The 22,261-nt window shown below is 35.4% G+C and overlaps 2 protein-coding genes, 1 long non-coding RNA gene and 1 pseudogene across 5 annotated transcripts; 2 read left to right on the forward strand and 2 right to left on the reverse strand.

Moving 5' to 3' along the window:
* The first annotated feature begins 546 nt into the window (after nt 1-546).
* LOC148904989 (uncharacterized) lies at nt 547-4,551 on the forward strand. 2 transcript variants are annotated; one of them, XR_016121822.1, is made up of 5 exons: nt 547-693; nt 1,091-1,451; nt 2,334-2,374; nt 2,590-3,572; nt 4,231-4,551. It is a non-coding gene; the product is annotated as an uncharacterized LOC148904989 (long non-coding RNA). The 2 variants fall into 2 exon arrangements; XR_016121821.1 differs by lacking the exons at nt 2,590-3,572; nt 4,231-4,551 and having other exon boundaries at nt 2,334-2,481.
* Nucleotides 1,195-7,971, reverse strand: LOC148904990 (uncharacterized; annotated as a pseudogene). Its single transcript, XR_016121811.1, has 8 exons — nt 7,952-7,971; nt 5,328-5,505; nt 4,640-4,802; nt 3,839-4,090; nt 3,323-3,438; nt 2,651-2,763; nt 1,813-2,076; nt 1,195-1,329 (listed from the first exon to the last, which is right to left on the reverse strand). The product of XR_016121811.1 is annotated as an uncharacterized LOC148904990 (transcript).
* A 1,571-nt stretch (nt 7,972-9,542) lies between these two features.
* LOC148904991 (monocarboxylate transporter 9-like) lies at nt 9,543-13,618 on the reverse strand. Its single transcript, XM_089040694.1, has 3 exons — nt 13,479-13,618; nt 10,810-10,989; nt 9,543-10,180 (listed from the first exon to the last, which is right to left on the reverse strand). Exons 1-3 carry the CDS (start codon nt 13,507-13,509, stop codon nt 9,543-9,545), a joined length of 849 nt encoding a protein of 282 aa, XP_088896820.1. The 5' UTR covers nt 13,510-13,618.
* LOC116303322 (uncharacterized) lies at nt 12,256-21,498 on the forward strand. Its single transcript, XM_031712884.2, has 8 exons — nt 12,256-12,296; nt 13,494-13,561; nt 17,503-18,706; nt 18,916-18,950; nt 19,680-19,820; nt 19,959-20,115; nt 20,266-20,359; nt 21,247-21,498. The coding sequence occupies exons 3-8, from the start codon at nt 18,640-18,642 to the stop codon at nt 21,335-21,337; spliced, it is 585 nt and encodes a 194-aa protein (XP_031568744.1). The 5' UTR covers nt 12,256-12,296; nt 13,494-13,561; nt 17,503-18,639; the 3' UTR covers nt 21,338-21,498.
* The last annotated feature ends 763 nt before the right edge of the window (nt 21,499-22,261 follow it).

A 22,261-nucleotide genomic window follows, 5' to 3' on the forward strand; every position in this document is an offset into this window, starting at 1 on the left:
GTATTCTCAAAAGAGAGGGTATCCATATATAATAACCCTAGTAATACCCCCTGTAACCTGTTACCTATGCAAGACTATACAGTTGCTTATAGAAAGCACAAAGAATATGAAAATTTCTATTTTTATAATTCCCAATGTATATCAACCTACCCACAGTGCGACTTTTTGTTTGCAACATATGGGTTGCACTTGCAATTGGTTTTGTTGGCACTCTACCTCGATTATCTTTAGTGCTTGTGAATGCTGTAAGAAAATAGATCTCTTCATTAATTCCTGTTGCTTTCGTTACTCTCTAATAATATAAATAGTTAATTAAAAATAAACCTAACTTCCCTCCTTCATTTACATCCTGATCTTAGATAAAACACATGTTCAAATATTATAAATGGGTTACATATGAGTTTATGAACATTGGAAATAAGGTCTAGTGCAGGTACAGGTCTACTAGCTATTTCTAGAATTTAAATTGCTGCAATAGAACCGAAGTGATGTCACAAAATTATTTTTTGATATCTTTTTTACTCTATTACTTATACTCTTATTATTACATAACTGTGATATTTCAACAACTTTGCCAACTTAGTAACTGAATAATTATATTTCTTACCATTATCTAGCTTGGCAAGCAATTCCTTGGAAAGTACTTTTCTTTGAATATGAATACATCCAGAGATCTGTCCCCTTCCTTGGAAGGTAAGCCTCCCACAGCAACCAATCTTAGCATTTCTTATGTAATGCTTTAATTGATGCTCAGTGACAGAGGTAATTCCAGCAAATTCAAGTGCATCCTTCGTATGAAAACCAAAGCTATCCCCACACATACATTTGGTCAAGACAGTTTTCCTTATGAAGAATCCCCTTGTCTGAATTCGAAAACAAACAAAAAAAAAAAACAAAATAAAAAGAAAATTAATAGAAATTGACATAAATTCACTATTTACAATCATGAAATGATTTTAAATTGGGTATCGAATAATTTAGAGTTAGGTTGAATTGGTTACATTACGAAATGCAAATTAACAAATTGACTTCAGTTTTTCTGCGTCTGTCCTCTTATTAACAATAAATTCATTCTATTCAATTCCATTAGCCTGGGGGAGGCTACAATTCCATCTACCTCCAACCTCCCTGGTTATCAGGAAATTACCTTTTCTGGTTGAGAAGAACATTCTTCAACAATTGCATTGATGGCACCCATCATCTCATCAGCCTTGATATCTAATGCACTGCCAGGACTATCCAAAAGCTCAAAATGAGTTGGAATAACACATTCCACAAAATACTTCTTTACTTGCTCAAATGAAAAAACAGTGAAAGTTTCTCCAAGATCTGTGTATGGAAATAGAATAAGTTAAAAATGGATAAATCAGTTAGTGTTGGAGCATGGAGAAGAAATGAGGTGTGATGCATGGCAAGTGAGACTAAATAAATGAGGGACAAACATATTTAAGGTATAATGAATATGAGGATTACATTAAATAGGGAAAATAAGTTAAATTACAGAGAAGTAATAATTCACATTGGATTTTTCAACACATGAGAAAGGGAGTGGCAGTAGCTCTTAAAAAGTTTCCACTCGATTTCCATATTGAATCTTGGAAGCTGAACACCCTGGAAAACAAGCTGAAAAACCCACAAAAGGTTGAAGAAACCCACAAATTAGCACAGATGAGATCAACCAATGACTTCCAATTAATGACAATGCTGGGTTGCTGTGTTTAACTTATTTTTAAAAATTATAACATAATTATTATTATAGACTGCAGTATCTCTTTCAAATTCAATTTTAATATATAGTCAGAATTGAAGTACCTTTCCTGTCGAAAATAAGATGAGCGCATAATTAAGTTGGCTGTGCATATCCAGGCTTGTTCTACTTAGAAGGGAACAGATTTCTTTAAATATTTCATCTCCCCTCATTTCTTCAAATTCTGTCTGTAGCTCTAACAGAATCCCCACACTTAACACCGCTCTCTCCAATAATGGACGTATCTTTGATTTTAATTCGAGGCAAGTTTCAAGACTTGTTCTGCACTTATTGGAGAGAACGGTATTACAGCAATTCTCAAAAAAACCCTAAGCAAACACAAACAAAAAGGCAAATTGTTAAAAGATTGCAGATTCAAAATTAGCATTTTATAATAATCTAGCTGACACATAAAAATCTGTAAATTCCGCAAATGCAGTTAATTTACTGTAATTTCATTATGAAACAGTGTTTTTATACTTTAATTTGCACTTCATACTCTGTAGACTTTTTCTATGTTAACATTTTTTCAAATTGATGCTGCAATAACTAAGTATATATATATCTGTGACATTCTTTTTCACAGGTCTGATCCTTAGCCCGCCGCAGTGCACTGGTAACAGTTAGGTAATAATATTGATATAGCAAAAACTTTGGATATGTCTTTGGATATATGTTTGATTTTGCACTCTGAGGCTCATGTGCTGCACAATAGAAATTCACCAATTAAGTTACATAGTTGTCCTGTCCATAATTTTTTTCATCTAGCTTATTTTTAACAATAATTTTGACAGCTTTTCTAACAAGTTAACTTTCAATTTAAATTTTTTTACATTTTCTAGGACAATACTTCAATATCTATTATATTGAAACAATTGTAAGTCAGATTTTAGTGGACAATACCTGGCGATTTTCTCTTGGTCCATTTTTTTTCTTCTGAGACATTGCGGATTCATCGTCATTAGAGGTATCGTTCTTGATCCCTCTTGTATTGCATTTGCTGTATTTCTTTGAGCCTATTGATATTGTGATATTAAAATATTAGCTATATTTTCATTAGTATAGCAAATCTCAAATTGGCCAGCACACTCTATATTCATGTTAATGGGTAAAATAATTCGAATGCCTTTGACTTTCTTTGAACAATATTGTATGTAAAATTTCAGTTTGTTGAAGCCTAACCAAAATATATACTTCCATTAACTAGTTTGATATGTTTTTAATGTTTTAAATGATATGTTTAGTACTGTACTTTGAATCAATTGGTAACCATGATCATCATCATGCATGCATAACCCCCAACCATATAACCATAACCCCCTACCATATGGCCCCCTATTTAATGTAAAGTTGTGTTTCATGTGGTCAATCGATCAAAACTCTATGAAAAGATTTCTTAAAATGACTGTTAAAACAGATTTGAATAATTGGAATAAAAGAAAAAAAAGGTGCACAATATAGAGCTTTCTAAACACCCAGTCTGATAATGTAAGTGATATTTTTAGACATGGTTTCTATAATGTTATAGTACCACAAATACTTCTCAGTTAGTAAATCTCATATTATATTACTTACCTGATTGAAGGTCTGCACTGTTAATGCCTCTAAGATTCCAAAATCGGAGACATCGTCCCACCAAAAAGGGAGTGTTCTACTGCCAGCTTTTTTTAAGATGCCTGCCTGTGTGCATTCTAAAAGAAAAGAATGAACAAGCTTAGAGAGGTGAAAAACAAATTGTTACTGCCATAAGCTATAGCGTGAAGCCAGAGAGAGAGGACATAACCAGGAGTAACCACCCAAATACATCACGACCCAATTGCAAAATGTACGTAGAAGTGTAATTCCTAAGATTTGATTAGCTATACATTACTTACATGACTTTTATTTGCATATCCTATCATTATCCCCCATTTGAATTTTTAACTGTGATCGAGGCCCAATCATAATATTGGTCTTACAATATTAAATACTGGAAATACAAATTAAACCATTCACTTCACATAGAAAAATAAATACCGAAAGAGTATTGTCCATTATGTTTTATACCATAAGTTTACTTCAAATTTTGAAACAATTGATTTCATTAATTACCTCCAGTCCTTTTAGACTCTCCGATGATGGACATGGCAACCTCAACTGCAAAGGACTTCCCTGAGACGGGAAGGCCATATGCCATTACCAATGGCACACCATCATACATCTTTCTAAGTTGCTCATAATGGATTCCCACACCCATCCCTCCAAGGATCAGAAGGGCGGGTGGGAAATTCTTGCCCATTAAACTCGCCTCCATCTCTAATATCTCTTTTATAGCCTCACCTTCATCTAACAAACCATCGTCCCCTGAAAACATAGATTAATTATTACTGTACATATGCGTATGTAATTTAAATCTCACAACATAAGAGAGTACTCTATATGTACTATTATTGTACTATTGAATTAATAATTAATTATTTAGATTGTTATTACTTGTGTTTTAGGTAGATTTCATTGTTTGCAAGGTTAATTTTGGTGACTGACGGTTTCCAATTTTCCATAATTTGTCAATAAAAATCCATTATATTATATGTCCTTAAAGGGGACTAGCATGTAATATAAATCTTCCAAAATTTAATTCAGCTGAAACCTTAATGGAATAATCTTTACTTTAAGGGTCTGATATGTACTGTTTCATTGCAATATAAAGTGTCTGACAAATGATCAGATCAGATTGTACTAAAAAAATTGTCATGTGATGAATGTTGTAACATCCAAAACCACAGGTTTGATAATAAATAAAGGAGAACAAATATATCCTACAATATATTGATCACAATACAAAAAGAGGTGTCATGTACTTAACCTACACTTTCTAATGTATTTTAATATTTCTCTTTATAAAAAACAAACCTGTTATTTGGAGAAAAGGCAGGGGGTCAATTTCATCACCCAATACTGCGAATGGGGATGCACTTTCATCAAGCCTCCTAGCCATTCCATTTTCCACCGAAACATGGATGTTTGATCCTATTATCCATGTTGGTGGGATACTTCTCTCTTGTAAACCAATGCACTGCAGATGTGAAAAATCAAAGTAAGAATTTTAAGGTAGAGACATATTTCGACACCCATTTTAAAGTGCAGCTGCAATCATTTTTATGAGTTGCTTTTTTCTCTTCCGGTTTGAAAGAACTTTGATAACGAAGTAAAATATCACTTTCTTTTTCATAATTTTGATATAAATAATTAAAAGTTGCTCTAAATTTAAATTTGGTACTTAATTTCATTGTTAACAAAAAACTGGCAATTATAAGAATTATTTAAAATGTATATAATTAATTGGTTGTCATACACAGTGGAAGTATTAAGCAATACTACGTACTGAACATCCTATTTTCAGTTTTACTCTTTTTCTCTTATTAGTGAATTTTAGCATAACCATAAATAGAAGTCTCATTTAGATCAACCATGAAATAAATGAACACTTTCTCTGTTATCTATCTTGATACACCAGTTGATCCAACAATTCGTTGATGAATTATAATGGTTCAGTAATATATGTCTTTTTTATTTTATGTTTTTCATTATAATAACTCACCTCAACTGGGAATACTCGTCGAGGATTACTCAATTTCACATATTCGTCACAGAGCCTTTTGAAATAGGGGGGTAAATACTGTTCTTTAGATGGAACAGTCCACAATTTCTTGGACGAAAACTTGTTTAATATGCCTATCTGGGTAGACATGTCCCTCCATGTCAAATAGTACTGTTGACTATAAAGAAAAAAATATGTTAGCTCATAGTTATCTATTAGGAGTGTAGAATTTCTTTTGCAGCAGAATTGCGATCTAACTTCTTCTGCATGGTCGACCTATGAAACGTGCTTACTTTCCAGCACAGTTAACATCCTTGTTTCTCTAAATGTGCCGTTGTCCGTGAATAATGTGACCACAGTTTATAATCATGTCGTAAAGTCAAGTGTTTGCGAAATCAGAAAGCTCCCGGTACGACTTAAAAAGTATTTACAAATACAAGGCAAATTGGTACAGCTAGAAGAAAAACAAAAGGTAATGATAGCCAAAGCAAGAGGCCGAAAATAGTATAAACCCAGATTTTTGTAATAATGACCTAATAATGTGTAGAGATTATCAAATATTAAGAGCTTGATATCGTTCGTATTTCGAAGTTTCCATATCGAGTCTGCAAGCGAGTGACCTATATGATATAGAAAACTAGTCAATAAAAGGATACCAGGCTCTTAGCATTATATAACTTGTTAATTACACGTTTAGGGTCGATAAAATGACAACATTGGAAGTGATATCTTTTCACTTCACTGATGTCGACCCTAATTGTATATTAATGGTGATAATAAGTGAATATCGGGGAATATTTACCAAGACGCGAGTCTTAGTGTGGCGAGGTGAATATTTCTATTTTTTTAACACAAGTGAACTTGATTTTAAGTTAAGATTCTTTTTGTCTTCTCAAATTTTATTTATCTCTGCAAGCGGCACACATCGACGTGCGCGTGCGCGATTACAGGTGAATATAGCAGGATAAGACGTAAATTGTGACCAATGAGGGGGCCGGATTTATCATATCATATTCACTAGTGTAAAAATTATTAACATGGTTATTACGATACAGAAACTAACGCGCCTGTGCAAAAACGTTTAGATATTTTTAGCCTAGCCTTTTTTTGCTGCCCATTAAAAAATTACATGTCAATATAGATTTTCACGATAATAAACTTTTATCAAGATATTTAATTACGATAAAAGAGGCACAATTAAACAATTAATTGTCGAAAATAAAAAAAATCGCAAATAATCTCATTAAGGGGAAAAAAGCAAAAAAGAAGCAAAATAATCATCTGAGTTCATCTTTATGATTTTGCTTGTAACTAAAAACTAGGTGTATTTTTCCGTTGGAAATGTACAAGTAGACTCGAATTATAAGTGAAACAAATACTTGTTTTATGATATTTAATTTTAGAGTGGTTTTCATAAACCCGTGAAATACATTTTAGCATGTCTAGTACTATTACACTCTAATTCTTTTGTCTTCTATTGTGTTTATCCCACTATTACACTTTAATTAGCTCACATTATTTCATGCAAGGATTATGAAAACCACTATGATATATAATAGGTCTATGGAATATCCACATCTTTCTCTTAAGCCCCGTTTACACTAGCGATTTTTGCTGCGATTTTTTTGCGATTTTGTCCATAATAATTAATGGAATATAATAATGACGAATTTACTTGTAAAGTTTTTTTCAGGATACCATGGTTTTTGTAGAGGAATGTCTCTTTTGAAGGATGAGACAAAATATTTCATATTACCGAAAATTGCCACAAAAATCGCCAGTGTAAACGGGGCTTTAAATATAATATTCTCTATTTTGTAGTTCATGTTTGTTTTAACGTATACTGAAATAAATACATGAAAACTATGTTTATGTTCTCAATTTGATCTGGTACATTATGATCGCAATATACGTGCATGAAAATTACTTTTCTTCTTTATGGTGAAATCATAAGTTCTTAACTAGAACTGTCCATCTAGCCTTGTGTTAAGCCCCGTTTACACTAGCGATTTTTGCAGCGGTTTTTGCTGCGATTTGTTTTTGGGATTTTGTTCATAATAAATAATGGTAAAGAATTTACTTGTAAAGTTTTTTTCAGGATACCAAGGTTTTCCTAGACGGATGCCACTTTTGAAGGATAAGAAAAAAGATTTCATATTTCCAAAAATTGCCACAAAAATCTCCGCAAAAATCTCCGCAAAAAATCGCCAATGTAAAGCGGAGCTTTAGGATGGCGTTTGATGTGTTTTCGGGAGTGCCCTATTTTTAGATAGTATATACCGCAGAACCAATCATATTCCTCGAAATGTCAAGCGCTGCGCTGATCGTATCAATATAATTGCAAAAACCAAGATAAGACAAAAAGAAAATAACTATGGCGTCGTATGATACTTGAAAAAAATACAAAAACTTGATTTGACGCATAAAAAATACATATTGCATTTTAAAATCAAAATTCGAAGGTTTCAAGTCCAACATGACATATAGTAGCGCCAAAGTTTTCGATCAAAAATCAAAATTAACTTAATTTTGTATTATACATGTTTATCCTTTGAATTTGTTGACATATCTCTTTTCCAAAGAGTGCGGTATATATTGTGATTAAAATAAAGTAAGCCAATCACCTGAAGTAAGTCAAGCACTTGAAGCAAGCCAAGCACCTCAAGTAAGCCAATCACCTGAAGTAAGTGAAGCACCTGAAGTAAGTGAAGCACCTGAAGTAAGTGAAGCACGTCAAGTAAGCCAAGCACCTCAAGTAAGCCAAGCATTTCAAGTAAGTCAAGCACCTCAAACAAGCCAAGCACCTAAAGTAAGCCAAGCACCTGAAGTAAGTGAAGCACCTGAAGTAAGTGAAGCACCTCAAGCAAGTCAAGCACCTGAAGTAAGCCAAGCACCTCAAGTAAGCCAAGCACGTCAAGTAAGTGAAGCGGGTCAAGTAAGCCAAGCACCTGAAGTAAGCCAAGCACCTGAAGTAAGTCAAGCACTTGAAGTAAGCCAATCACCTCAAGTAAGTGAAGCACCTCAAGTAAGCCAAGTACCTGAAGTAAGTGAAGCACCTGAAGTAAGCCAAGCACCTGAAGTAAGCCAAGCACCTAAAGAAAGCCAATCACCTGAAGTAAGCCAAGCACCTAAAGTAAGCCAATCACCTGAAGTAAGTGAAGCACCTCAAGTAAGTCAAGCACCTGAAGTAAGTGCAAGCACCTGAAGTAAGTGAAGCACGTCAAGTAAGTGAAGCACCTCAAGTAAGCCAATCACCTGAAGTAAGTGAAGCACTTGAAGCAAGCCAAGCACCTCAAGTAAGTGAAGCACCTCAAGTAAGTGAAACACCTCAAGTAAGCCAATCACCTCAAGTAAGTGAAACACCTCAAGTAAGCCAATCCCCTGAAGTAAGCCAAGCACCTAAAGTAAGCCAAGCACCTCAAGTAAGCCAAGCATGTCAAGTAAGTCAAGCACCTCAAACAAGCCAAGCACCTAAAGTAAGCCAAGCACCTGCAGTAAGTGAAGCACCTGAAGTAAGTCAAGCACCTCAAGCAAGGCAAGCACCTCAAGTAAGCCAAGCACCTCAAGTAAGCCAAGCACCTGAAGTAAGTGAAGCACCTCAAGCAAGCCAAGCTCCTCAAGTAAGCCAAGCACCTGAAGTAAGCCAAGCACCAAAAGCAAGCCAATCACCTGAAGTAAGCCAAGCACCTAAAGTAAGTCAAGCACCTGAAGTAAGTGAAGCACGTCAAGTAAGCCAAGCACCTGAAGCAAGTCAAGCACCTGAAGTAAGCCAAGCACCTCAAGTAAGCCAAGCACCTGAAGTAAGTGAAGCACCTCAAGCAAGCCAAGCTCCTCAAGTAAGCCAAGCACCTGAAGTAAGCCAAGCACCAAAAGCAAGCCAATCACCTGAAGTAAGCCAAGCACCTAAAGTAAGTCAAGCACCTGAAGTAAGTGAAGCACGTCAAGTAAGCGAAGCACCTGAAGCAAGCCAAGCACGTCAAGTAAGTGCAAGCACCTGAAGTAAGCCAATCACCTCAAGTAAGCCAAGCAGTAACGATAGCTATGAAAACGCCAACGGAGCCACAAGGAGACAGACACCAGCACACACACCACAACACAAGAGGTATTAGTGCCATAAAACAAGAGTTATTAGTGCCACTTCATGAGGTCTTACATGAAGTAGTAACCTCCATGGAACACTACACCACAAACATAAATAACTACACCACGAACACTTTATTTTCCCCCGTTATTCACTAAAAGCTGAATAAAAGTTGCTAGAATACTAACCAGGTGAATTATTGGAACATAAAGACCAAAGAAGGTAAGAAAAATTGATATCGTCCCAACAGTATACTTTGAGTTTCTCCACAATGAACAGCACATTCTCACATGCGATTCATCACTCTCTTGTTCCTTCACGTTAGTACTTTGTTCTTTAATATTATCTTCTACGTTTGGGTTAAAGAAAATACACAGTAAACCAGCTAAAAGCATAGCCCCTGCCATTACACGGAGGGCACCTCGCCAGCCAAGACTATCGACAAGAACTTGCAGTATTGGACCGATGGTAAGACAACCTATACTTGCACCAGAAGTCATAACACCTAGCGCCATTGGAGTTTTCTTTTGGAAATATTTTTTAATGGAAAGAGTTTGTGAGTTGATAAGACAGCATCCAAAAATGCCAAACGAAACGCCATAGGATATGTAAAGAATCCAAAAATCTGATGCAAAGGAGCTTATGACGATGGCTATAGCTGAACATATCCCGCCAAACATCCCTACTGGACGTTCTCCGAACCACGAGATGACCTTTATGGCTACTGGACCCAGGAGAAAGGAAAAACCAATGGCCAAGGAGCCAATCCAAGCTGAGTAAGGCAATAGAAACTCAGTCAGGGTAAGTAGGTTAGCTTTATCAATTTATTCATTCATTCATTCATTCACCCACTCCCTTCCTCCCCACGTGCAAGCAAACCCTCCCATCCTCTGTCAATCCCTCCCTCTCTGCCCCTCTCCATTTACCTGCTAATCCTCCCCCTGTCCCTCGCCTCCCTTCTTCTGTCCCTCCCACCCTTTCTCTCTATCTTCCTGCACATGCCTGCTTATCCTCCCTCCCCCTGTCCCTCGCCTTCCCTTCCTCTGGCCCCCTTCATGTGTCCCCTAATCCTCGCTCCCTCTGTTCATCAACCTTCCTTCCCCTATCCCTCTCTCTGTTTTCGAACTAAAATCTAGGGAAAAAATACAAGTGGGCCCCCACTGCCGTCATGCCTACAATCTGGTACTAGTTCCTTATATTTTCCAATCTTAAAGAAGGTTCATTTAAGGTGATGGGGAGGGGGGGGGGGGGGGTAAAAGAAGATGTTGAATTTCAAAATTATTTAACATTTAGGGGCCCTGTTAACATCTTCATGCCACTCATTATATAAATTAGCCTTCCCTTGTAGACTCGCCACTTTTCAGGGTTTTCTGGTCCTTGAGAGTAGCTTTCTTTACTTACCAGTTTCACCTCTGCTTCTCTTAAACTGTTCACTTATTACAGGCAAAAGAACACCAAAGCTTAGCAGCAAGCCAAATAAGATCAAATTATTGTAAAAGACCACGAAACATATCAACCAAGAATATGGGCTGTCTCTTTTATAAGGTGAGCCTTTGTCTTTACACAATACCATCTTGATTTCTAGGGTGGATAAAATGTGAATTAATTACAAGTTTTTGTTATTGTTTTATGTTACTGCGTAGATGACAGTGCAACTACTGTAACCGGGGCCACTTAGGGAAGGACCATTAAATTTTTGAGGGGGGGTTGGGCAAAAACCCCAAAAAAATTCGAGCACAGCTTTAAAGAGTGAAAAAAAAAACCGTGCATAAGAAAAGTTCCAGAAAAAAATTCCAAATCATGTCCAAAAAACATTCCTGCACAGCCATGAGGCATAAGAAAAAATCCTGCACAAAATAAATTGCCCTCCCACCACCCCCTTCCCCCCTTCAGAAATCTAATGGTTCGTCCCTTAGACCAGTTAGACAAGAGAATTAAAATAATGCTTTGGGTAGAGGAGCCAACCAAAAACCTAGACTGCACAAGAAGGGTAATCAATCCAACTAGATAGCCATTGTCATTTTCTCATGATATTTTGAGAGGCTATTGATTTCTGCTGCTTTCTGATTGGCTCCACTACCCAAAGCTGGAATGTATTATATTTATTCTACAATTTAATTGGTTCTCACTGTGTAAGTGGCCCCAGTTATAGTAATTGCACTGTAAGAATGATAATCAGAAAAGAATTAAAAATGGATGAAGGGAAACCTGTAGAAAATCCTTGAAAAAAGAGAGAGACCTTTGTAATTATCGTAATCCTAAATGAAGGTGTATTACTTAATAGGAAGGTATAAATGTTGGTTCTAGATAATCATTTTATTTTGTCGTTTAAGATTTAGTTTTTAATATTTGATATATTCATCAAATTAAAATTACTTGAATTGTATCATCTATGATGGTGATGATGATGAGAATAATGGTGATGGCGATGGTGGTGACAGTGATCGTGGAGGTGATGATGGATGGTGATGAAGATGGTAATGATGATGATGGATGGTGATGATGATGGTGATGATGATGATGGATGATGATGAAAATGGTAATGATGGCGATGATTATGATGATGATGATGTTGATGGTATGATTATGGTGATGATGATGGTGGATGGTGATGATGTTGATGATGATGACAATGATGGTGGATGATGATGATGTTGATGGTAATGACAATAATGGTGGATGGTGATGATGATGATGTAGGCTTCAGTATGTCATAATTATAATCATCATCATCATTATCTGAATCATTATCTGAATCATTATTAAATTATGATGACTGTAATATCATAGTATCTTTCATAAAATATTGATATGGGACAAACACAAAAAATGTTTTCTATAGAAACAAATAGAAGAAGGAAAAGAAGAAAAAACTGAGAAGAAAACAGGTAAAAATTCTAAAAAATATATAAGTAACACAAAAGATAACCAACTCTGTCTACTAAATAAGAATGAAAACTAAAAATTTTATTTGCTCATTAAGACTAGTTTTATAAAAATCGAACAACTCTGAATTATTTAACAGAATGAAAAGCAAAAGGCACTGAGTTACAATGCTCGTCAGTGCATCTCGAAAACTGCGAGTTTCCCCGTGTGCCATCTTTCCAATTCTGCTCTTTTGAAAAATGTATTTTTTATTTTGGGGAAATAATTGTGCGCTTTTTGCGAGAGCTTTTATTTTGACTCATTAAATATGCAGAAATCATTGTTTGGCGATTGCGTGACTAAAGACTTAACACGAAACATTTTCGGAAAGCAATGCATTAACCGGCTCATACATCAAACTGGAATTCACGCGAATGTGATAAAAGAGGACAACAGCGATGAAAAATCAAATAAACAAGGGCTAAAGAGAATCGCCGTCCCATACTGTTCTCGATGCGGATTAAAATTTGAAAGCTTTAAAATGTTGAATGAAAATGAAATTTTGACATCTTGTTGCCTATATATTGCAGTCAATGTTGACTAAATTTTTAAAAAATTCATCGAGTAGATTTGCAAATGGCACGATTTCGGTACAATTTTTACCCAATATTCCAAAGTAATTTACCAACTTCTTTAGATAAGATTAGGAACTCAAAACTGAGAAAACTACTTTTCCACATTACTAACATGTTTTGTTTTTGCAAATTTTTTATACTTTAAAACTTCAATATGAAATTTCTCGAAAATGCTCTCACAGATTTTCTTCAAATTTTCTGAACCTTGAACAAATTACTTATCCTCCAATATCTCAAAAGCAATTTAAAAACCTAGGTCAAAAAATAGAGAAAATAGGTTCCGATTTCAGTAAAGACATGCTCATTCGAAAATTTCATCCTTCCTTTGAAACCTCTAGAAAAAAAATTTAGTATTGGATTGTTTGCGTCTGCGTATTTGCGATTTGAAGTTGCATGGTATCGCGCGGATAAAACCCAGTGGAGCCACCTTAAGTAAGTTTTATTTGTTTATACGTTACGACCTATCAATGTGCTTAAGGCAATGTTCATAACTTATCATCTAAATGAACATCCCACATTAGAAATGTCTAATATTTTCTGGTTCTACAAATTAGTTATCACTAGACTTACCTTTGATCTCTTCAGTTGGAGATTCGAACATGAAAATCTTGAAGGTGAAGAGGAGATTGGTGCTTAATAAACATAAATTTTTGGTAAGTACGTGATAAACTTGACAAACGTGTTTGCTCACGCAAGTGAGTCAGTTAACAGTATGGGGAAAATAGGAATTCCCGATATATCGTAATGACTACCCGGCTATCACAGAAAACTGATTTTCGAATACAGTGAGAAATTTCAAAGTGTTTTACTAGTTTTCGCTTGATCTTGTGATTGCGTGATTGCGTGTTGGATTCGCCTTATTCGCGTCACGCATGATGAGAAATTTGATTATATTATATCTATTTCAATATCTTATTTTTGAGAAATATTTGACGGTATTTTAGTTATACTCAAGGATTTTGATGTAAATATTGACCACAAGTGTTTTTTACTCAAGTTTTTTTATTTTGCATATTTCAGTCACGAAATTACAACTTTATTATTATCTCAGTTACAGCTAGGTTTGAATTTTTCCCCACTTGGGCAAGGACTTTGCAATTGCTTTTAGTCGCTCTGAACGTCGTGGAGGCTTTAAGACTACATCTTTGTATTTATGAGCATCTTGATAACTAATTTCTGTACTTGGTGGAAGTGTTTGACAGTGCTGAAGGATAGAGTAGGAGAGGGTTGATCAAAAGTAGTTTTAAATGGAGTAGAAGGAGACTTGGCCAAAGTTGAAGGTCTCGCTCTACTGGGCTCGAAAATAGGGGTCCTAAGTTTTGAGGTTAATCACCCCAGGAAAGAAGGCGTGTTTTTTTGTCTTGGGTGTAGCATAACCAAGGGCGCCAGGACAGACGGATTGGGTTTTAGATGTATGTGTGATTGTTTCAATTATTCTGATTGAATTGATATATGTTTGTTTCTAAATGGATACTAAATAGTGATCACTTATCTTTAAAAATAAACGTTCGTTCCAACCAACGGTCTTTCTGGTTTGAATCAGCGTACGATATGAATAGATTTACCACGTCCACCAACGGTCTTTCTGGTTTGAATCAGCTGTACGTACGCTCTGAGTATTTATCGCTGTACTATCCGTGCCAAGCAGCGCCGGCGTCGCTTCGTTAGCGATTACTCTCAATGGTGTAGCGTTACAAGCAATGTAGTGACTGTTTGTAATAGGGGTGTATTGAGTTACGATTATTATGTAATGTCATCAGCATATGAAACGAGTTTGTTTTACCGATTTAGCATCACCAAGCCGGACTCCCTCTAAATTGGAATACTTTTTTGTCTAAAGAAAAGAAAAGGTTGAAAGTTTGAATTTCGACTATAAATCGGAAAATCTGCCAATTTTGAACATGATTTTGACACATGCGAAAATATTCTTGGGCGTCCTTTGGTTTAGACAAATCATAGTTAATAGTCTATTAACTATGGACAAATCAAGTCTATAACTTTAGCGTCGTGGCGTCGGATTAGTGGCATCAAGGGTACTTAATGCTAAGGATCAATTTAATTTTTACACGTGCTATGAAGACCCACAGGATAATATTTCGTGAGACTGAGTAATGATAACTTTACATTTTACCCTGAAATAACCTCTGCACTGATTTACGAAACAAATTATCGCATTCGAATAAACGGTTTAGTTTTAATTAAGATATTTTATGGTAGATTAGTTTCTCTTAGACTTCGCGTCGCGTCTAACTCGTGGTCATTAGTTCTAAAGAGTCAAATGGGAATTTGATTTTCATCGTAAATTTGTAAAATTTGTAGCTGTACGTGACGTACGGGCGTACGTGGTTTGACCTAGAACGAATAAACAAATGATTTGAATGATTTTAAAGTAATGAAAAAATCATCAAAGTCCTTCGTTTTTAAATAATACTGACTTTAGAAACCAAATTCGACTGGACTGAATGTAATTTTTTAGATCATGACAAACTACATCCAGACAGTCGGGGTTTTAAGTTGTCATCGCTGACTTTGTCAACATTTGCGCATGCGCAGACAATCGACAATTATGAAACTAATAAATGCCAAAAACCAAATAAATACACAAGTGAGGATAAAGGAACCATTAAAAAAGGACAACATTTTGGACGTTTGTCTTGCGGAAACTGATGTCTGACAGCCGAGAAAAAGTTTCTTTTAGAGACATTTGTAATGAACATTTCCTGGACTGATATCGTGTTTCGATACTTCCTCAAAACTATTTTTTCGTTGATTACCTGTCCACTGTGCCTTAAAGATGCTATTGTACTCATTACGAAAAGTCTTTCAAACAGAAGATGTGTAAATGGTTTTACAATCCCCTCGATTGAATAGACCTAAGATAACAAAGACAATTTTTCATAAAAATGTTAGTCAGTTTCTTCATCACTCTTTTATTTTTTTCTTTTCAATTTTATCTTTTCTTTCATCAGTTTCGTATGGTTTCCGTTCAATGAATTTTGTATTCTTTTGTTTGCTGCAAGTCATTTCTTTTCAGATACAGATGAATGAGATTCCTAGTTATACTGAGTTTCAACATCTTCGGTTTTTCTTTCAATATCCAAATTTTCTTTCTATGCTAAAGGAGAATTTGAAGAATTTGAAAGGACAGAGGGAAACCTTTCTAGAATAACACATCTTCATACCAAAATAAATTTTCAATATAACCACGCGGACATCCGCGGAACTCTGCTTTTTTTAGATTAAAATATCACAATAATATCGTTTTAATGAATGTTATAACAAAGCTCTTTTTCCTATATAAAATAAGTACACAAACAAAACTGGTAATTGTCGAAATTCATTGATTGATTCACAAGAACGACATTGCCTTCATTAACAATGACAATGGTCAATGGACGAACAGAAAACAAAATGGCGGACGCTGAACACGTCCGACCAACGCTTGGCCGGCACATTTTCATTCAAAGAAATGATACTTAAAGATTGATGGCATGCATGGCTTACTGGAGCCCAATCCTTGGATTACGAAAACGGCTGCTTGACGTAAATATTTCAAGTTTAAATATCTTAGCGCTAATTGCCTAGTATTAAGATCTTATTCAGTCCTTGTCACTTGTGACATTCGCTTGAACAAATGTCAAATTTCCTAAAGAGCAATTAAGACTTATCATCTGGTCTTTCTTTATCTCGTATCCGCTATAAAACGACTTAAAATTATTAATTCTTCTTGGTTAAAGACTAATAATAAAAACGTTTATTTATCTTGGGTTATGTTATTCTCCTCAAACTGGAAATGACAAAATCTACTTTAAACTTCGTTGTTTTTCACCACGTTTTTCCCCCTTCGAATTCGTACGTGTTTCTGCATGGGTTTTTCTTATTTCTCGAGTATACCAAAAACCTTTCAATATTCACAAGTACTTTCCTTTCAAAAACCCTTTTTACTGTACTTCTGAATTAGTTATTGCCAAATTTTCTGACGAGGAATAAAAGGAAGGAAGTAAGGAAGACGAGCTGGTAAAAGACCAAAAAACTGACAACAAAAAAACATATTTACCTTCAATAAATATTTTTTCACTAAACAAAGTAAAAACACTACTTTTTATATGATGTTATAAGCGAGAGCCGGGCAAAATCAATAGTCGCTTAATCTATCGATTTACAATTTTTTTCTGAACGAATCACTATAGTTTCTCAAACAAAATGGCGGAACCTCAAAATAAATCAATAAGACTGATTAATATATATTCCAAACACTAATTTGAAGTAACTCAACTTAGTGTATCTCATCTGCAAACTCTCGACCTAAGAGCTTTAAAATTAGAACAATTTATGAGAAATTTCATAAAAGGATAAAATCAGGCCTTTTTGTCAACGGGCATATCTACTGTCACTTTTACAATTGTTTAAAATCATATTATACTGTTTTTGGAATATTCTTAAGTGCGGATTTAACCGTAAAAAGCTTAGAGTACTTTGGCTAATAGACTTTTTGCTGTAGCTAATGCTATGGGTTGTTTGAAATATAAATTTTATGGGTGATTTACGTGGATAACAATTAATTTTGAACGTTTTTACATCTACTTTTTTCCAGACTTGTGGGAGCCACCATGCACAATCCATAGCAGCTTTGTCGCTAATGGAAATAGTAAAACCACGTTCATGCGACTTACTATGAACCAAACCTTCAAAAATTGAAAATATGAAAGTTTTGGTAGGTAGATTATTTACAAAGCCTTTTGTTGAATGTATTCAATGGAACCGCTTATAATTTTATCGAAGTAGTCAAACAACCTACGTGGGCTGATCTAAGTCGATCGGGGCATAGCCGTTAACTCATAGATTGAACCATGATGAAACAACCTCTGGGCTGATGTAAATAAGGGTACAAGTAACTCACAGATCAAACCCTGAAACAACATCTGGGCTGATCTAAGTCAGGGCATGGCTAACTCACAGATCAAACCCTGAAACAACCCTCTGGGCTGATCTAAGTCAGGGCATGACTAACTCACAGATTGAACCCTGAAACAACCTCTGGGCTGATCTAAGTCAGGGCATGGCTAACTCACAGATCAAACCCTGAAACAACCTCGGGGCTGATCTAAGTCAGGGCATGGCTAACTCACGAATTGAACCCTGAAACAACCTTTGGGCCGATCTGAGATTAGGGCACGACTAACTCACAGATTATCGGATTAAAAAATAATTTAGGGGTGTAAAACGAGAAAACTCGCGAATAAAGAGACGTTTTGCTTAACAAACAAATAAAAGTGAAATTAGACTTAAATGTATGGCCATTCCAATTCAAGATTTTAGTTAAAAAAAACTCCGTACAAAGTGTCTTTGTTCCTAATGTAAACACTACGCAGTGCAAGGTGTCGATGGCCCGCCCCAGCACCATCACGATCAGGAAGCACTCGTACATAAGTGACTGATAATCCTGCTCTAAATCACTAAAACACGAGCCAACCCTCCTACTAAATATACTTCCTGATTTAGCAAAAGAATCGAACGATATCCAAGCTATGATTTATGAATTTTGTTCTCTATAAATATCAAATATAATTTCCGAATCTTCACTCGGTGGTTGATATAAATCCTTGACCACGATCAGGTACAATCTGGAGCCTTTGTCGTACCTGGAAGCGAAATACTCGTGGAAAATCTAGACATTTTTTCAATTCCTTGGAGTTTGCGTTTCGTTTAGGAATTTCTTAATTTTGAAGTCATGTTTTGGATTGGTATTACGCTGGCTGTTTTCACCATCGTCGTCCCTGTATATTCTACTCCCTGTGGTAAGTAGTATCTCATCTCGTTGAGTGTTTTTATCAAATTTTGCCCCTAAGTTATACCTGATTATAGTCAATTATTATTATTTGCTTCAAATTATTGTGAAATTTTTATAACTCAGCCTTTCGCAATCTTTAGTAACCGTAAATTTCCTATCATTTTTCGATTGGAATTATCAAGATTTATACAATTTCTTTTTCATTTTCCCCCATAGATATTCCCCAATTATTACAAGGAAATATTGTCAAGGTAAACCATTAACGTTGCTCCCATTTTCTTAGAAAAGTTTTTAAATACTGATTATTGCAGGACATTGGGTTAAAAAAAGTTTCGTCTTCTAGTTACTCTAATATGAGTACCACGTACACATTCCCTGGAGTATTTTTTTTCTTTCTTCACCAGTAACGTTCAAGAAAAATATCAGATTAGACAAAGATTTTTATAGCCCTGATTTGTATTTCTACCGCAGTTTCCGCTGAATACGATACCTAACCAGGTAGACTACTACCACTAAGTATTTATATTCTAATTATGAGTTTGCGTTTCACCTGACAATAATCTAAGATCCGGACCGTTTTCATTTGTCATTGATACGTTAAATTCAGTACAGTTGATGTACGTAATTAAAAATATCTGACAATTTGAGGATTATTTAAGCTTTTTTTTCAGTTGTGAAAGTTTCAGCTTTTATTTTTATTTTTTGTGACTCCATTTTCTTAATGGATTGAAATTTATTAAAAAAATATCCCTAAGCACTAGCAAATGAGGCCCAAGTTTACTCCAGTGTAGCGTCAACCGGAGGATCACTCTACACTTTCCACCCTTTACAGCCATTCTCAATCATACGCGCCGCTCTAGCGATTGTTTCTGTCGCGACAAAGAAGCTTTTGGTGGACGTCAATCAAGGCGTTTCCATTAGAACTGAATCCTTAGATATAAATGTTGTTCAATAAGTGTTGTTGATTTATTGATTATTAGATAACTCATGTCGCTGGTGACGTCACCAGACCATCCGTCGAAAGATCCAGTTTTTCGTACGATGCATTAGGTCAGCGGTATTACGCAAACGTTCAACTGGACGATGGGACTTCGTACCAGTTCATCAAACTCTACAAAGAGGTAGGTCACGTGATTCTTGTTGGCAATGGTAACATTTCAACTGCTCCTAGTAGTCATTTTGCTCCATCCATCCGTCCGTCCGTCCGTCCATTCATTCCACATCCATCCAATTAAGAGTAGTTTTTCGTTTCATCTCAGAAAAAAGTGTTCAAGATTCTTTCTGACGGAACGTGTCAAATATTTCGTACACGCTCAACCGACACCTTTCCCTTGCTGAAGATTCCAACATCAAAGTTCGAAGTGCGTCTGTCCAGTGCGCCTGAACTAAATGTGTATAGCGGAAGCACGCACAAAGGTTTGTTTCAAAATATATTTATTTTCTTGTCGCCGTGTTCCTGTCATAAATTTAACAATTATTACAAAGTGATTTTTCATTTTTCATCCATTTTTCATTTTTTCATTTTTTTTCATTTTTTCATTTTTTTTCTTTCCATTTTTCATTCAGGTCAATTTGTTGTCTCAACATTAGGGAACAGATGTCTTCCATTGGCCTGGACAGAATATCTACCTCTTGGACCCAGGTTTCTCGTCAAAGAACAGTAAGTGAAATCCGTGGAAGACTATGACGAGCACTAGAACGAGGCTAACTTAGGGTCCTTTTATCAATATGACGCGTATGACGTCAAACCAATTTCATTAAAATATTTGTATCCCATTTGGCTTGTAATCCTTTCTTTTGTATCTTACTTTTTTCCTCGGTTTCTTTCTTTTCTTTTCTTTTTTTTTTATATGTATATATCTTTTTCATTATTATTATACATTTTACTAAGTATCTCAATTCTGATTGGTCGAGAGCCCTCAGCCAATCCCTGATATCGTGTGAACTCAACATGATAAATGTATTATCTGTAGGTTTTCCTACAGATAATACATTTATCATGTCAAGTTCATTCAAGGTCAGCCTGTGGTAGCTTTGTTTTTATTCATTATGTGTATTTATTTCCAGAATTATGTACAAAAACAAATATTTAAGCAACCCTTAACTTATTTTCATATATTTTATGAAGAATTCTTAATATATTTTTGAATTAAAAATATTGCGTTTTTCACGCGACATCATGGCGTTCATATTTCATGTCTCTATAATTTAATGTTTATGTTAATGTTTTTCCAGTATACAAAATGTATAATAAAGCAATTATTGAATTCGGTATCGCATAATATCGTAAATATCAAGACCTTGGCTGTGTTATCTGCGTCAGCCTTCGGCTTCGACAGATAACACAGTCTCGGTCTTGATAATTTACAAGTATCATGCTCAACCTCATCCAATAATTGCTTATCTCCCATTTGTTTGTTCGTTCGTTTTTGTTTTTGTTTTTGTTTTTTTGGTTTGTTTGTTTTTGTTTTGTTTTTGTTTGTTTGTTTGTTTGCTCCTTTAATTATTTATTTACTTAATGAGATTCTTGTTTTTGTGGGTTTTCAGGCATTTTTCTGGAATAGATGAACAAGTCGACTTCAACAAATTCAATCCACCTTCAACCTGTGTTAAGCCAAGGTTTCTCGTTCCATGGTAGTGGCATCGTCTAAGATTCCAACGCTTAAATTGTGGACTGAATCTCTAGGAGCTGTTAATATTTAACTCAATTGTATAAAATGTATTTTATTTGGTAATTTAATCTCTATTATATGGCGAAAGGAAAATTGAATGAATAAAAAATACCTTATGAAAAATAAAGGATTTTAAAATAATAATTTTCTTACGCATGTCAAAAAGATAATCTTGACTTTACTTTTTACGACTGATTTGTTTAGTTCTTAAACGAGTAGCCGTGTTTTCGTCGTGTCCTAGTCGGTTTTTAGTCGTGACCTTGTCGTAAATATGTCGTGTTTGATCGTGACCTAATAGGGTTGAGTAGGATTTAAATCGTGGTCATGATGCGATTCGTGTCATATTCTATTCTTAAAGCATTGTTCAACTGCGTTTTCATCTCACTTCTCTCTTTACTGAGTTTTGCAATTGATCGTGTCTTATCGTCGTAGTCTAATCGTACTTTAGTCGTATCATGGTCGGGAACGCTTCGTAATCAAGTCGTATCAATATTGACTATATATCATAGCTTGCGTACAACCCTCCCACTACCCAAAGCATCGCTACGCAGGCTAAGATATCAAAGACATGTTAATGACTGGTACGAATTTCCCATCAACCAAACTAGATGAGTTGAGTTGAGTTGAGTTGAGTTTTTTGTGTTGCTCTCTCCTTCGGTACAAAGGTTTTTCTCCGGGTTCTCCGGATTTCCTTCGTCCGTAAAAACAGGGAGGTTTTACCCACCGTGGTAAAAATCAACACGAGTTGAGCGTTTTGTTCATCAAAAACATTGAAAGTAGCGGTAGTTTGTGTGTGTGTGAGTGAAAAAGTGTCCCACATTAGTGCAAAAGCGTTGAGCAACTAAACATAGCTCAGTCAAATATAAAGAGTCATTTATAAAATGAATAAC

The sequence above is a fragment of the Actinia tenebrosa genome, unplaced genomic scaffold (genome assembly GCF_029948245.1).
Source record: "Actinia tenebrosa isolate PJP-AT-01 unplaced genomic scaffold, QUT_ActTen_1.0 PGA_scaffold8__29_contigs__length_14323225, whole genome shotgun sequence".
Lineage (NCBI taxonomy): Eukaryota > Metazoa > Cnidaria > Anthozoa > Actiniaria > Actiniidae > Actinia > Actinia tenebrosa.